Source organism: Meriones unguiculatus, chromosome 17, assembly GCF_030254825.1.
Source record: "Meriones unguiculatus strain TT.TT164.6M chromosome 17, Bangor_MerUng_6.1, whole genome shotgun sequence".
NCBI lineage: Eukaryota > Metazoa > Chordata > Mammalia > Rodentia > Muridae > Meriones > Meriones unguiculatus.
The window spans coordinates 91,230,692-91,247,602 of NC_083364.1; the positions used below are offsets into that span (position 1 = coordinate 91,230,692).

Below are 16,911 nucleotides of genomic sequence, written 5' to 3' on the forward strand. Positions count from 1 at the left end.
GAATTGTTCTTTCAAGATCTGTAAAGAATTGTGATGGAATTTTGATGGGAATTGCATTAAATCTGTAGATTTGCTTTTGCTAAAATGGCCACTTTTACTATGTTAATCCTACTGATCCATGAGCATTGGATATCTTTTCATCTTCTTTTACCTTCTTCAGTGTCTCTCTTCTGAGACGTGGAGTTCTTGTCATACAGGGTTTTCTCTTATTTGGTTATTTGTGGCTATTGTGAAGGGTATTATTTCCTTAATTTCTTTCTCAGCCCATTTGTCATTTGTGTAAAGGAGGGCCACTGATATTTTGAGTTAATTTTGTATCCAGCCACTTTGCTGAAGATGTTTATCAGCTGTAGGAGTTCTCTGGTAGAAACATGGTGCTCACTTTCATATACTATCATTTTATCTGTGAATAGCAACACTTTGACCTCTTCCTTTCCAGTTTGTATCCCCTTAGTGTCCTTTAGTTGTCTTAGTGCTTTAGCTTTAACTTTAAGTACTGTATTGAAAAGGTATGGAAAAAGTGGGCAGCCTTCTCTTGTCCCTGATGTAAGTGGCATTGTTTTCCATGTATGCATTGACTGATCACGGTAAGATGAGTCAGGTAACTTTTATTTAAGTGTGGAAAGTTGAACAGTATTCGAAGCCATCATTTGAGGTGTGTTCACTGGCTGGCTTCAGCCATGCCTTTGCTTGCTGCTCTTGGTCTAGAACCCTCTCCAGAGCTCAGAGTCTTCCTCTTATCTCCTGAGTAACCTGTGCATTAGTTTAGCAGGCCAAACAAGAGGAGAACTTATTTTACTTTGATGACATATTTTGTATAGGAACTTGGTCTTTGGTATCATTATTACATTCTTTAATTTATATTGCAGGAAAGAGGCGGGAATGAAAACATCAACCTTTCCCATTGAATTGTTTTGGCTTCTTTGTCAAAAATCAAGTATCTGTCGGTGTGCGGGTTTATTTCTGGGTCTCCAATTTTATTCTGTTGATCCACCAGTCTGTTTCTATGCTGGTACCATGCTGTTTTAACTATAGTTTCTCTATATAACACAGCTTGAGATCCGTGATGGAGATACCTCCAGAAGATCTTTTTTTTTTAAATTTATTTACAGGGTTGTTTTTAGCAATTCTGGGTTTTTTGTTTATCCATATGAAATTGAGAATTGTCCTTTCAAGTCCACTGATATGATAGGGTAACCAATGCCATAGAGGTAACCAAACACCTTGATTGCATTTCAGTCCTGCTTCCCAAGATGAAACCCATACCTGGTACTGTTATTGGGGCTAAAAACCTATGGATAAATAGGCCAAGGACTTAAGGAAGATAACATTATTACTCTACTAAGTGATCATAGTATTAAATTGACTCCCAATGATATCATTATACCCATAAATTAGTTCATCTCCAAACTCTCATCAGAGAATCTACTTTTGATGGTAGTTAACACCATCAAGGTATAACAGATAACATACTGCAAAAGACACTAGGAAGATATGTTGATACAATGTTCTTTTAAAATGTATATGCCTTACCCTTGTTAATTCAAATTCTGATTTCCCCACCCCCAACTCGCTGGTTTCAATCTTGATATTGCATTGTGATACTTACTATAAGCATCCTGTCTCAACTCTTGTGTAAACAGGACACAAATAAAGCAAGTAGATACAATGTTGTGCAATGGGAGGAGCCAGAGGATAGGAAAGAGGGGAGGAGCTAGAGAACAGGAAGGGGCGAGAAGGAGGAGGAGCTCGAGGAGAGCAGAGCACGAGGAGAGCAGAGCTGGAGGAGAGATCTTGGAGGACTTGGAGCATGAACCAGAACTAAGATTTCACAAAAAGCAAGTATAATGTGGGAAATCTAAATGTTAGGAAACTGAGGGCTTGGAGGTTTAGGAGGGAGTAAATATTGCCCAGCATTGTGTTCTAGGTTAACTAAAAACCCAGTCTCCGTGTGGTGATTTGGTTTTACAGCTGCTGAGGATTAACAGCAGCGTTACCAGAAGTTAAACCTATAGTAAATTTTAATATCCTTTTACAACAAAGATATAATATAGAAAGATATCTATATTACACTTTCTTTCCCCAAGGTTCAAAGATCATTGCAGCAGGAACAGAAAAGTTCTAAGAGCCCAAATCTGTAGATGATTAAAAAGAAACTGTTCTCTGGACATAGCAGAACATTTTCATATAGTAGCCACAGCAATTGAAACAGCACATGCAAAACGTCTGCCTGACAAAATTCCATCACAAAAAAGTGGAGGTAAGCACAAAGTTCTTTCTCCATAGAAGGATCTACTGGAAGCTGATTCCTGACGTCATTGGGAGAGTCAGTTTTCTTAAAGATATGGCCCTGTTACCCTCTAGTTAAGGTCACACAACCATTTATATATGGTGAGCACACATTTTACTGAACTAGAACACAAAGCAGGGTTGAGAGGGAAGACTGGGTAGGAAGACAGAAGGTTGGGGGGTGGATATGATCAAAATATATTGTATGAAATTCACAAAGAATTTAAAAGGGAGAAAGAGCCTTGTGAGTGACAACACCAGCTGACTTCCCATAATGAAATGGCTACAGAGAGAGAATGGTTATTAGAGAACAAGGGAAGGAAAAGAAACTCTGAATGAGTTGCGGATGTGAGTGATAACAGCCATTGCAGAAAACATTGTGTAGACTATTGTCAAAATAGTCATAGAACTTGTTTAGTGTACTTTTGAAAAGTTAACAAAAGACAAAAGAATTTAGTCTCAAAGATAGGTCTGCAACTACCAAATTCATTGTGATGTTTCTTATGATAGAAAAGGTGTGGATTTAATAACTATTAATAGCTTATCATATACAAGTAGATCAGTGTATTTCTCAACCCTGATCATGGAAACATTTAAGATAGTGATTAACAAGAAGAAACTCACAAATTATCAAAATACCAAAAATAAGAGACTAGGGATGCCTATCCCTAAACATCACAAATATCAGATATAGTTGAAGCCTATCTTCACAAATATCAGATATAGTTGAAGAAGGGCAATAAAAAGATTGTAAGAGTCATAAAGAGTATCAGAAAATCATGTTTTCTAAACAAAGAAGAACAGTTGTACATATGAATTCACAGCAGCGGAGACAGCATTCACAAGACCTCCACAGGCTGAGGCCTGACACAGTTCCAGCAAAGAGATAGACACAGTCATGAATTTCCACCCCAAGATACAGGTCTAGTGATAGTTGATGGTTTCTGGAGAGGAAGAGTCAGTTTTCTTTAAGGATGCAGTCATTGGTGGGTAGACCAAGCTTCACTGGATAGAAATCTAACCAAGATTACATGGGCACAAAACTCCATTTGATTTTAAGGGGGTTTTGTTTTGTTTTTAAAGAGTGCGCAAAGTTGGGTGAGTAAGGTAAGAGATATAAACTTGAGAACTTGAGAGGAAAAGGCTCCAAGGTGAATATGATCAAATTATATTGTATAAAATTCTCAAAAAAAAAAATAAACTGATTGGACTCTGATGGTTAAAGTCTTTCAGAGGACCTCTGTGGTAGGCTCCTGTTCTGTTTCCTATTTTCTCCTTCTTCCAATGTCCGTCCTGTTTGTCTTTCTGAGAGAGAACTGATCATCTTACCCATGGTCCTCCTTCTTGCTAAGCTTCTTTAGGTGTACAGATTTTTGTAGGTTTATCCTATATTATATATCTAGTATCCACTTAAAAGTGAGTCTATACTGTGCATGTCTTTCTGTTTCTGGGATACCTCACTCAGGATGATTTTTTTTCTAGTTCCCACCATTTGCCTGCAAATTCCATGATTTCCTTGTTTTTAATTGCTGAGTAGTATTCTATTGTGTAAATGTAGCACAATGTCTGTATCCATTCCTCCTTTGAGGGACACCTGGGTTGTTTCCAGGTTCTGGCTATTATGAATAAAACTGCTATGAACATGATTGAACACATGTCCTTGTTGTGTACATGAGCATATTTTCAATCTATGCCTAGAAGTGGTATAGCTGGATCTTAGAAAAGAAGGGGAGATAGTAAGATCTGGAGAGGACAGGAGCTCCACAAGGAGAGCAGCAGAACCAAAATATCTGGGTACAGGGGTCTTTTCTGAGACTGATACTCCAACCAAGGAACATCCAAGGATAAAACCTAGAACCCCTGCTCAGATGTAACCCATGGCAGCTCAATATCCAAGTGAGTTCTCTAGTAAGGGGAACAGGGACAGTCTCAGACAAGAACTCAGTGGCTAGCTCTTTGAAAGTCTCCCCATGTGGTGGGAGCAGCCTTGCTAGGGCACATAGGGGGACAATGCAACCAGTTCTGATGAGCTAAGGTCAGATGGAAGGAGAGGAGGACCTCCCCTAGAAGTGGACTTGGAGAAAGGCATGGCAGGAGATGAGGGAGGGAGGGTGGGATTGGAAGGAAATGAGGGAGGGGGCTACAGCTGGGATACAAAGTGAATAAACTAATTAATATAAAAAATAAAAATTTAATTAAAAACAAACAAAAATGAAAACTAAATTTTAAAAAGTGGAGGAAATGAAACTTCATCAAGTTAAATTCTATTTAATAACAAAATCAAAGTTAATTATAAATAAAAGGCAATTTTGTATGTTTGATAATAAAGAAAAGAACAACCCAAATTTCCATAAATAGATGTATGTTGAAAAGAAATATATCCCTCTCCTCTTTCTTTCTTTCTTTTCTCCCTCTCCCTTTTCTACTTCTCTGTCATTTATCCACAAACAACCTCATACATGTGATAAACTAGACACAAATACACAAATATATGTCCCAGAATGATGGAGATATTTGGTACAAGTATAAGAAAGTATTTTAATGAAATAGTTTATTGAAAAGCAAGTATTTTACACAAAATTTGAGATTGCCCCTGTTCTCATTTTACAAGGCATTATGTAGACAATGAGGAACTTCTCTGTAAGCTGTCATCTAGTTCAACTGAAGGTGAGAAGGAAGATGAGAATGTTAGTATAAGATGGGCTGTTTAGTATAATGGGAAATTTGAAATAAGGAATTTCTGATGTAAGAAAACTTGTAGTCACTTCCAGTAAGACAGCAGGTTACAACCAACAGGCAGGGTAGCTGTAGGAACTCCTTAGAAGAAGCCATAGGACCAGTACCTTCTACAGCACAGAGGGCGGCAGCAGCCATAACCATAGCCACCGTAGCCACAACCATAGCCACAGCCATAGCCATAGCCTAGGCCACCATAACCATAGCCCAGGCCTCCATAGTATCTGCCATAGTAACACATGGTATCAGTGAGTAGCAATGAATTACTGGTGATCAGTTGAAGACAGCAGTAAGTTTCTTGAGTCTGAATGTCACCACTCATCCACAGCCTTTTATACACCTGGGTAATTGTTGCCAAAAACCACAGGCATTGTAGCATCATATATGTCTCCACTGTGCTTCAGAAAACATCACAAGTGTCATGATTTATCGGTACACAAAGCTGCATAACTGAAATAATTGTGCTTCGACATCAGGATCCCAATCCCATGTACAGCCTGATTCAGTTGTCAAAACTTTGAGCCATTTTTTATTTAGTTCAGAGAATGCATGACATAATTCTGTCAGATGATAAATCATTAAGCAGTTTTCTGCTTTCTCCTTTTTACATTTCTTTGGTTTTCTTTACCCCATGGAATGTTTTTGTGTTTTCCTTCCTGTTATTCTGTTTTTGTTATTTGGAATCTATCTTACATGGTGGAGTACATTTCTGTCACTTTTCCCATGAACAGTAAGTTCATTATTAGTTACGGTATATGTCATTTGGTAGCAAGTACTAGCACATTCGGACATATACCTGAGTTCATTGTTTTCTTGCATGTTGTATAAAATAAGAAGAGAAAACTACCTTCTGTGCAGAAACTGCATATTCCCCAGGTTTCTCTCTGGGAAGCCACGTAATGGTCTTGGATATGTTACTGTGGAATGCACTACAATTGTGTGGGTAACTCAAAGACCAGAGCCAATACCTGCTCTCAACTCAGTTCTTAGGAGTGCCCTGGCACCATCTTGTCAGTTTACCAGACAGCTGGAGAGATATCTCAACAGATAAGAGTAGCTGCTGTGAATGCATAAGAGCCTTGGATCAAATCTCCTGAACCCCGTAACAAGCTACAATCTTCACATAAGTGCTGTAGGGTCCCCAGGGTCAGAAGATTGTTCAAGGTTCCTGAATAAACTGCATTGAGAAGAACAACAACAACAAAAAAAATCAGAAAGAAGGAGAGGAGGACCTCCCCTATCAGTGGACTTGGGGAGAGGCATGCATGCAAAAGGGGGGGGGGGACCGGGAGGGGAGAAGGGAGGGGCTTATGGGGGATACAAAAGGAATAAAGTGTAATTAATAAAAGTTAAATAAAAAATTAAAAAAAAAGAAGTGGAAGAGTTGGGCTCACTGGTTGCCAGGTAGTAAGAGAACCTGTCTCATGTCAGTTCAGTTTATAGAACAAGAACTGGACAACTTCTTCTCTGGATCTACACATATTCATCCAACTACCACTTACATAATTTTGCCTACTACTACTCACACATACCATCAAATTCCATGAACATGCTTCAGCAATGAGACCTTTGCCTCACACACACAAAATATTAAATGCAATTCTGAGTACTGTCCCCTCTAAAGAACTTCATACTTCTTAAAAATGATCAAATGAGTCATGTGCACTTTCTTTATCTCAGTTTGTAGGTGAAGGATAGAGTATTCATATTAATTCACAGTAATCATTGGAAGGCATAGTTGTGTTTGGTTTGTCATAGATGTATTGAAATATACATGGTATAAAATAAAACATACCTAGTAAACACATTTATTTCAGGGAGTATAACAATCTATGTTATACAAAAAATATATGTAAATGAGATCACATTATTTTAAATATATCTATTGTATGTTTCATGAAAAGACAATTTCCTTCTGATTTTACAGCACCTAACCTGAAATTCTTTGGCCCCACAAATATATCCAGTGATATAATTATGAACATTATTCAACAAAACCATTCTTGAATATATAGGTATGAAGGTTCTGTATCTGAAACCAAATAATGTATGAAAATAAAATTTTAAATGAACGGAAAATAATAAACTTCAATCCACAAAATTGTATAAAATTTCCTGGAGTATTTGAAATAAAATAACTGATACAAAAATTCAAAACCAGCATTCACAATTAGAGAAAACTTGACATTTGATTTTCTGGGTCTAGGAACCTCACTAGGAATGAATATTCTTCAGCTCTATCCTTTTACTTAAAAATTGAATAATTTCATTTTTCTTAATAGCTAAGTAATATCACACTAAATAAATATAATATGTTTTATTATTCCTTCATCTATCGATGAAGTGTGTGGGTAACTCAAAGACCAGAGCCAATACCTGCTCTCAACTCAGTTCTTAGGAGTGCCCTGGCACCATCTTGTCAGTTTACCAGACAGCTGGAGAGATATCTCAACAGATAAGAGTAGCTGCTGTGTTTTATTATCGATGGTTATCTATACTGTGCTTACTTCCTGTATGCTATGCATAAGGCAGTAATACATATTAATAAGCAGGTATGTCTGTAGCTGAACATAGATTCCTTTGTGTATATAGCTAAGACTAGTAAACATTGATCATATACTAGATCTCTTTCCAGATTTTTGAGAAACCCCCATGCTGATTTCTATGGTGGCTGAGCCAGTTTGCGCTCCCACTAGTCCCAAATAAGTGTCTCCATTCTCTGAATACACACTAGCATTTGTGGTCAGTTGTGGTTTTCATCTTAGCCATTCTAAATGAAGTAAGAAGAAATTTCAAAGTAGTTTTATTTGCAGTTCCCTGATGTCTAAAGATGCTGAACATTTAAAAAAAATGTTTTTCATGCCTTTATAGTTCAGCATTTGAGATGTTTATTTCCATGTCCTATTTTATAACAAAGATTTGTTTTCTTCATGTTTAGTTTTTTTTAATTCTTTGTGTATTTTAGATACTAAGCTTCTATTGGAAGTATAGCCATTAAAGATTTTTCCATTATATAATGATACCCCTTCAGTCAAGTAATCGTATTCTTTGCTCTTTAGAAACTTCAATTTATGAGTTCTCACTTGTCAGTTGTTGGCCTTACCAACTGTCCTTCTGGTTTTGCAGTTTGAAAACCTCTCCTGTACCAATGAGTTCTAGTGTTTTACCTACTTTGTTTTCTCTGAGATTCCATTATCAATGTGTTTATTGTTATGCTAGCTCTCTGCCATTTTTATTACTATAGATCTGTATAGGTTAGAGAATTACTGAATGGCTATATGGGGTTACACGAGCAGTGCAGAGCTTTGAAGAGAGTAAGGATAGAAGAAAAAAGTATAAATGAGTAAGGCAATAAAACAAAGGAGAAATTAAAAGGAAGATATTAAAGACTAAGAAATAAAAGGCCCATTGGCAAGAATGGGCTACCCTTTTCAAAACTGCTGTCCATACAAATACCATAGACCTCACAAATTACAGATTTTGCCAATCCTCTTGTTTACCTTCTAAGTCTTGATGATATTTCTTTCTGAAGACACAAATTCAAAAGTCATAGAACATAGAAGAATTAATCAGATAACTGAATAGAAGCTTTACCCCTATTAGCTGGCTTCCTTAGTTCTGGAAGCTTCTGTGTATTCAACATAAGTGAGAAATTAGTTCTGGGTCTTATATAGCCGTAAATCTTGCAAGCTACAGTAAGAGCTGGCCTACAAAGACACACTCACTGGCACAATACTTGTAGGAACAACATAGGAGTAAGCTTCCAGTTTCAAAGTTTGGAACAGACATTTGTCAAAAGAAAATTTAGAGGTGGACGAAGGGTGAAATAAGCTTTCATTGCACTAATATCTCAAAATTACAAATCAAAGTCACAATGAGACTGTAGTGAATGGCTGTTAATAATGTGCTTCTCTGTGAGGATGTGCACAATGACAGCCATTAGAGGAAATGGTATGTAGATGCTTTTTCAAATATTCATAGAACTAACATGTGACACTTCTGGAATTTTATCTAAGAGACAAAAGGATTTGACCTCATAAAAATATGTGAATTACCAATATCATTGTGACAGTACTCACCATAGTAAAGAAACAACACAGACTATTTTGGCTTTTCTTGTGGATCTGCTGTTCTTCTAGGTCTTTCTATCTCCCTGTTCTTTTGTAAGATTTCATAAGCCCAAATCTGGGCTCAGAGGTCTTTTCTGAGACTGATAATCTAACCAAGGACCATGAATGAATATAACCTAGAACCCCTGCACAGATGTAGCCCATGGCAGCTCAATGTCCAAGAGAGTTCCCTAGTAAAGGGAACAGGGACTGTCTCTGACATGAACTCAGTGGCTGGTTCCTTTATCACCTCTCCTTGGGTGGGCTGGGGGGCATCATACCAGGCCACAGAGGAAGACAATGCAGCCAGTCCTGGTAAGACCTGATAGGCTACGGTTAGATGGAAGGGAAGGAAGAACACCCCTATCAGTAGACTGGGGAAAGGAGGAGAAGAGGGAGGGAGGGCAGGATTGGGAAGGGATGAAGGAAGGGGCTATGACTGGGATACAAAGTGAATAAATTGTAATAAATAAAAAAATTTAAAAAAATACTCCCATAGAAAAAGAAGAAAAGAAACAATCCAATGTCTATCAATGAATGTTCAAAGGAACTACTTCCTTCTTTCTTAATTTTTATTCTTCCCGAAATTTTTACTCACAAAACACCACACCATTGTGAACGAGCAGAGAGCAGTACACTGACATACATTCCATATTGATGAAGATTATTAAATAAAACAAAGGAAGCAATACTTTCAATGAAATAGTTTATTTAAAAGTAAATTATTTTAATATAATAGGTAAGAACCCAAATAAGGCACTATGAAGACAATGAAGGACTTCTCTGCAGTCTGAGCATGCTGTATTTTATTTATTTTTCCTCAGAGAGTTTGGTATAAGATTGCAATTTAAGATGATTTAAAGGGCTCGTGACATGAAGAAAGTTGTGTTGAGCAGCTGCAGAAGCTTCTCAGTAGAAGCCACAGGACCAATACCTTCTGCAGTACAGTGGGCGGCAGCAGCAGCCAAAACCATAGCCACCATAGCCTCCATAGCCACAGCCATAGCCACAGCCATAGCCACAGCCATAGCCACAGCCATAGCCACAGCCATAGCCACAGCCTAGGCCACCATAGCCATAGCCCAGGCCTCCATAGTATCTGCCATAGTAACACATGGTGTCAGGAGTGAACTGTTCAGAGGAAGACAAGCAGTAGGTTCCTGGAGTCTGGGTGTCACCATCTGCCAGGGGCCTTTTATACACCTGGGTTGTTGTTGGGAAACCACAGGCATTGTAGTGTCACACATCTCTGCACTGTGCTTCAGAAAACATCACGAGTGTTGTGATTTCCTGGACACACAAGGCTGCATAGCTGAGATAATTGTGTTCTTACCTCAGGATCCCATAGTCAAATAATGAATCTGATATAATTTTTCAAGTATCTAGGTCATTCTTCCTGTAGTTCATTGAAAACAACACGTGATTCTGTCAGATGATATAAATCATTACATAATTTTCCTCTTTTTACATATGTTGGGTTTTCAATATCTTACAGAAGGAAATCATGTCTTCCTTCCTTCCTTCCTTCCTTCCTTCTTTTTGTTATTTTAAATTAATCTTATCTTGAGGATTAAGTTTCTTGATTTTTTCTCACAAACAGTAAAATAATAACTGGTTATATATTTGTTACCTGATGGGTAGTTGCCATCTTATGTTAATATTTTGGAATCATTCCTTAGCACTTTGTCTTATCACATCTTGATTTTAAAAATAAGACCATTTCTATCCATAAACATGACACATGTGTGGCATGTGCTTCCATTTGAAAGCCAACGTGAAGGTCTTGTTGGTATAACTGTGAATGCATTATGGTTGAGTGGGTGAACAAAGATAATAATTTTTGCATTTTCTTCCAAATTGAGGTCAATTAGTTTTGCAGAAAAACCGTAGACATATAGCTTTATGAGTTTAACTAATAGCTAGGTAGAGAACTACTTGCTGTACAAGCATGAGGAATAGAACCCATGTAAAGATTTGTTTGTATTCACATTCCTATATTCTAGTGTTAAAGGGGTAGGATGCAAGAGGATTACAATGACTTAGTGATTTTCACCCCAGCTTCATGTTCCATGAAAGAGAAATCTGGGAATACAGTAGGTAAATAGAGCAAAGAACATGATGTAATGTTTCATTTGGCATCTTCCCACATCCATCTTCTACTAAAACACATTTGTTCTTACACCACACATATATATGACACAAATGCCTGCATACATACATATACATACATACATACATACATACATACATATACATATAGACATTCACATACACATACCTACTCAGAAATTTTATAAACAATTGTGGTGATGTGCTTCAGAATATGAATACATAGAAAATGTTTATATGTAATTATCAGTATACTCCTCTAAAACAAACAAACAAACACAGTTGTATAGATTCCTTAAGAGAGACCAATTAAGTCAGGTATTCTTTGTCTCATTTTGTAGCTGATAGAGTGAGTATTATTATGAAAGGTGAAAAAGATCACTGAAAGATTTAAACTCTGAACTCTATTCCCTGGATATATTAAATAGAGCAGCAGTAATGAGCATGGGCAAGCAGATGTAGTCAGGAATAGAAACCTTTGTGTATATGTCCAAGCATCGTATAGCTGGATCACGTAGAAGATGTATTTCTAGGTTTTTGTTTGGCTCTTTGTTTTTTATTCTTCCAGGAACCTCCACATCAATTTCCACAGTGGATCAGAAAAGTCCCAAACAAAATATCCGAGAAATCAAGGATGCCATAAAAAGATGAAATCTAAGAATAACAAGAATTGATGAAAAAGAAGACTCCAAGCTCCAAGCTCCAAGGTCCAGAAAATATTTTCAAGAAAATCATAGAAGAAAAATTTCCCAACTTAAAGAAAGAGATGTCCATAAATATACAAGAGGCCTACAGAACACCAAATAGAATAGATGAGAAAAGAAACACAGCACAGCACATCATAGTCAAAACACTAAATCTACGGAACAAAGAAAAGATATTAAAAGCAGCAAGGGAAAAAGGCCAAGTAACATATGAAGGTAGACCTATCAGAATCACACCAGACTTCTCATCAGAATCTATGAAAGCCAGAAGGACCTGGGCAGGTGTCATGCAGACTCTAAGAGACCACAGATGCCAACCCAGACTACTACTGCAACGCTTTCAATTAACATAGATGGAGAAAACCAAACATTCCATGACAAAACTAAATTTATGCAATATCTACACAGCAAACCAGCTCTACAGAAGATACTGGAAGGAAAACTCCAATCCAATGAAAACAACTTCACCCAAGAAAACATAGCATACAGATAATGTCCCAACAAAAATTAAAAGAAAACAAGCAATGGAACACAGTAAGACCACCGACTCCAATATAAAGGGAACTAACGTTCATTGGTCACTATTATCTATCAACATCAATAGACTCAACTCTCCAATAAAAAGACACAGGCTAATAGAATGGGTGCAGAAACAGGATCCAACATTCTGCTGCATCCAAAAAACACACCTCTGCAACAAAGACAAACATTACCTCAGAGTAAAGGGCTGGAAAAATGTCTTTCAAGCATATGGACCCAGAAAACAAGGTGGAGTAGCTATACTAATATTTAATAAAATAGACTTTCAAGCAAAATTAATCAAAAAAGATGTGGAGGGGCACTACATTCTCATCAAAGAAAAAAATCTACCAAGAGGACATCAAAATTCTGAACATCTATGCCCCAAATACAAGAGAGCCTACATTCATAAAGGAAACATTATTAAAACTCAAATCACACAAAGATCCCAACACCTTAATAGTGGGAGACTTCAACACCCCATTCTCACCAAGGGACAGATCATCTAGACAGAAGCCTAATAAAGAAATAAAGGCACTTACGGAGGTCATAAATCAAATAGACCTAATAGATGTCTTCATAACTTTCCACACTAACTCAAAAGAGTATACCTTCTTTTCAGCACCTAATGGAACTATATAATAGACTATATAATTGGTCATAAAGCAAGCCTCAACAGATACAAGAGGATTGAAATAATCCCCTGTATTCTATCTGAACACCATGGACTAAAGTAGCACCTCAACAACAATGGAATTAGACGAAAACCTACAAACACATGGAAACTGAACTTGCTGCTCAATGATAGCTGGGTTAAGGAAGAAATAAAGAAAGAAATTAAAGATGTCCTAGAATTCAATGAAAATGAAGGTACAACATACCCTAATTTATGGGACACAATGAAAGCAGTGCTCAGGGGAAAATTTATAGCACTAAGTGCCTGCAAGAAGAAATTCGTAACATCACATACAAATAACTTAATGGCCCAACTGAAAACCCTAGGAAAAAAAGAAGCAGATACACCCAAGAGGAGCTGACGGCTGGAAATAATCGAACTCAGGGCTGAAGTCAATCAATTAGAAACAGATAAAACTATTCAAAGACTCAATGAAACCAAGAGCTGGTTCTTTGAGAAAATCAACAAGATAGACAAACCTTTAGCCAAACTAACTAAAAGGCAGAGAGAAACTATCCAATTCAGCAAAATAAAAAATGAAAAGAGGGACATAACTACAGACAATCATTGTGAGGAAATCCAAACAATCATTAGGTCATATGACAAAAAGCCTATATGCCACAAAATTCAAAAATCTAAAAGACATGGGCAATTTTTTAGATAGAGTCCATCTTCCAAAATTAAGTCAATATTAGGTACAAAGATTGAATGGTGCTATATCCTCCAAGGAAATAGAAGCAGTCATTAACAGTCTCCCTTCCAAAAAAAGCCCTGGGCCAGATGGATTCAGTGCAGAATTCTACCAGACCTTCAGAGAAGTGCTAACTCCAATTCTCTCCAAACTATTCCACAAAATAAAAACAGAAAGAACATTACCAAACTCATTCTAGGAAGCCACAGACATCTTGATACCTAAACCACACAAAGACCCAACAAAAAAAGAAAACTTCAGACCTAGCTCTCTTATGAACATTGATGAAAAAATACTCAATAAAATACTTGCAAACCAAATGCAAGAACACATTAAAGATATCATCCACCATGAGCAAGTAGGCTTCATCTCAGGCATTCAAGGGTGGTTCAAAATATGGAAATACATCAATGTAATCCACCACATAAACAAACTGAAGGAGAAAAACTACATGAACTACAGAACACCCAACAAATTTGACCAGAAAAGAAAATCCTCCCGCCACATAATAATCAAAACAGTAAGTATACAGAACAAAGAAAAAATACTAAAAGCTGCAAGGGAAAAAGGCCAAGTAACATATAATGGCAAACCCATTAGAATCACACCTGACTTTTCAACAGAGACTATGAAAGCCAGAAGGGCCTGGACGGATATCATGCAGACCCTAAGAGAACACAGATGTCAGCCAAGGCTACTATACCCGGCAAAACTCTCAGTCCTCATAGATGGAGAAAAGAAGATATTCAATGACAAAAACAAATTTCAACAATACCTACAAACAAATCCAGCATTACAGAAGACACTGGAAGGGAAAATACAACCCAAGAAAGCTAGCTACATTCAAGAAAACACAGGAAATTAATAACCTCACTTCAGTAAAACAAAAAGCAACCAAGCACACAACCGTATGACCACAGCCAACATCAAAATCAAGAGAGCTAACAGCCACTGGTCATTAATCTCTCTCAACATCAATGGACTCAACTCTCCAATAAAAAGACACAGATTAACAGAATGGATATGTAAACAAAACCCAGCAATCTGTTGCATACAAGAAACACACCTAAGACACAAAGATAGACATTACCTGAGGGTAAAGGGTTGGAAGACAACTTTCCAAGCAAACGGACCCAAGAAGCAAGCAGGAGTAGCCATTATAATATCTGATAAAATAGACTTTCAACCAAAATTAATCAAAAGAGATGAGGAAGGACACTTCATACTCATCAAGGGAAAATTCCACCAGGAAGACATCACAATCCTGAACATCTATGCCCCAAATACAAGGGCACCCACATTTGTGAAAGAAACATTGATAAAATTTAAAGCACATATAGATCCCCACACATTAATAGTGGGAGACTTCAACACCCCACTCTCAACAAAGGACAGGTCAACCAAACAGAAATTAAACAAAGAAACAATGTCTCTGACAGAGGTCATGAATCAAATGTACCTAACAGACATTTACAGAACTTTACACCCAAACACAAAAGAATTTACCTTCTTCTCAGCACCTCATGGAACCTTCTCCAAAATAGACCACATAGTGGGTCACAAAGCAAGCCTCAACAGATACAAGAAGATTGAAATAATCCCATGTATCTTGTCTGATCACCATGGAATAAAGCTGGACCTCAACAATAAGAGAAATAACAAAAAGCCTACACACACATGGAAACTGAACAACTTGTTACTAAATGACAGCTGGGTCAGGGAAGAAATAAAGAAAGAAATTAAAGTCTTTCTAGAAATCAATGAAAATGAAGACACAACATACCCGAACTTGTGGGACACAATGAAAGCAGTGCTAAGAGGAAAGTTCATAGCACTAAGTGCCTTCAAGAAGAAATTCGAGACAGCTCATTCAAGCACCCTAATGGCTCACTTAAAAACCCTAGAAAAAGAAGAAGCAGACACAACAAGAAGGAGTAGACGGCTGGAAATAATCAAACTCAGGGCTAAAATCAATCAATTGGAAACAAATAAAACAATTCAAAGAATCAATGAAACCAAGAGCTGGTTCTTTGAGAAAATCAACAAGATCGACAAACCCTTAGCCAGGCTAACTAAAAGGCAGAGAGACACCACCCAAATCAACAAAATCAGAAATGCAAAGGGGGATATAACTACAGACACTGAGGAAATCCAAACAATCATTAGGACTTACTTCAAAAGTCTATATGCCACAAAATTTGAAAATCTAAATGAAATGGACAATTTTCTTGATCGATTTGACTTACCAGAGCTGAATCAGGACCAGGTAAATCAACTAAATAGTCCTATATCCCCCAAAGAAATAGAAGCGGTCATCAAAAGTCTCCCATCCAAAAAAAGCCCAGGACCAGATGGCTTCAGGGCAGAATTCTACCAGACCTTCAAAGAAGAGCTAACACCAATTCTCTTCAAACTATTCCACAAAATAGAAACAGAAGGAATATTACCAAATTCATTCTATGAAGCCACAGTCACCTTGGTACCTAAACCTCAGAAAGACTCAACAAAGAAAGAGAATTTCCGGCCAATCTCCCTTATGAACATTGATGCAAAAATACTTAATAAAATACTTGCAAACCAAATCCAAGAACACATCAAAGATATTATCCACTATGACCAAGTAGGCTTCATCCCAGGTATGCAGGGGTGGTTCAATATACGGAAATCCATCAATGTGATCCACCATATTAACAAATTGAAAGAAAAAAAACACATGATAATCTCCCTAGATGCCTTTGACAAAATCCAACATCCATTCATGTTCAAAGTATTGGAGAGATCAGGGATACAAGGCACATATCTAAACATAGTAAAGGCGTTATACAGCAAGCCTATAGCCAACATCAAACTGAACGGAGAGAAAGTTAAAGCAATCCCACTAAAATCAGGGACAAGACAAGGCTGCCCACTCTCTCCATATCTCTTTAACATAGTGATGGAAGTCCTTGCTAGAGCAATAAGACAGTTGAAGGAGATCAAGGGATACAAATTGGAAAGGAAGAAGTCAAATTATCACTATTTGCAGATGATATGATAGTATACGTGAGTGACCCCAAAAACTCTACCAGGGAACTCCTA

At 37.3% G+C, this 16,911-nt stretch overlaps 2 protein-coding genes across 3 annotated transcripts; both read right to left on the reverse strand.

Annotated features, from left to right (window-relative positions):
• Positions 1-5,107: 5,107 nt before the first annotated feature.
• LOC110543746 (keratin-associated protein 20-2-like) lies at positions 5,108-5,266 on the reverse strand. The gene has a single exon (XM_021629979.1). It carries the CDS (start codon positions 5,264-5,266, stop codon positions 5,108-5,110), a length of 159 nt encoding a protein of 52 aa, XP_021485654.1.
• Positions 5,267-10,043: 4,777 nt separating this feature from the next.
• Positions 10,044-10,250, reverse strand: LOC132646022 (keratin-associated protein 20-2-like). 2 transcript variants are annotated; one of them, XM_060370144.1, is made up of 2 exons: positions 10,166-10,250; positions 10,044-10,120 (listed from the first exon to the last, which is right to left on the reverse strand). In XM_060370144.1, exons 1-2 carry the CDS (start codon positions 10,248-10,250, stop codon positions 10,044-10,046), a joined length of 162 nt encoding a protein of 53 aa, XP_060226127.1. The 2 variants fall into 2 exon arrangements, with proteins under 2 accessions (XP_060226127.1, XP_060226126.1); XM_060370143.1 differs by having other exon boundaries at positions 10,044-10,250.
• Positions 10,251-16,911: the final 6,661 nt, after the last annotated feature.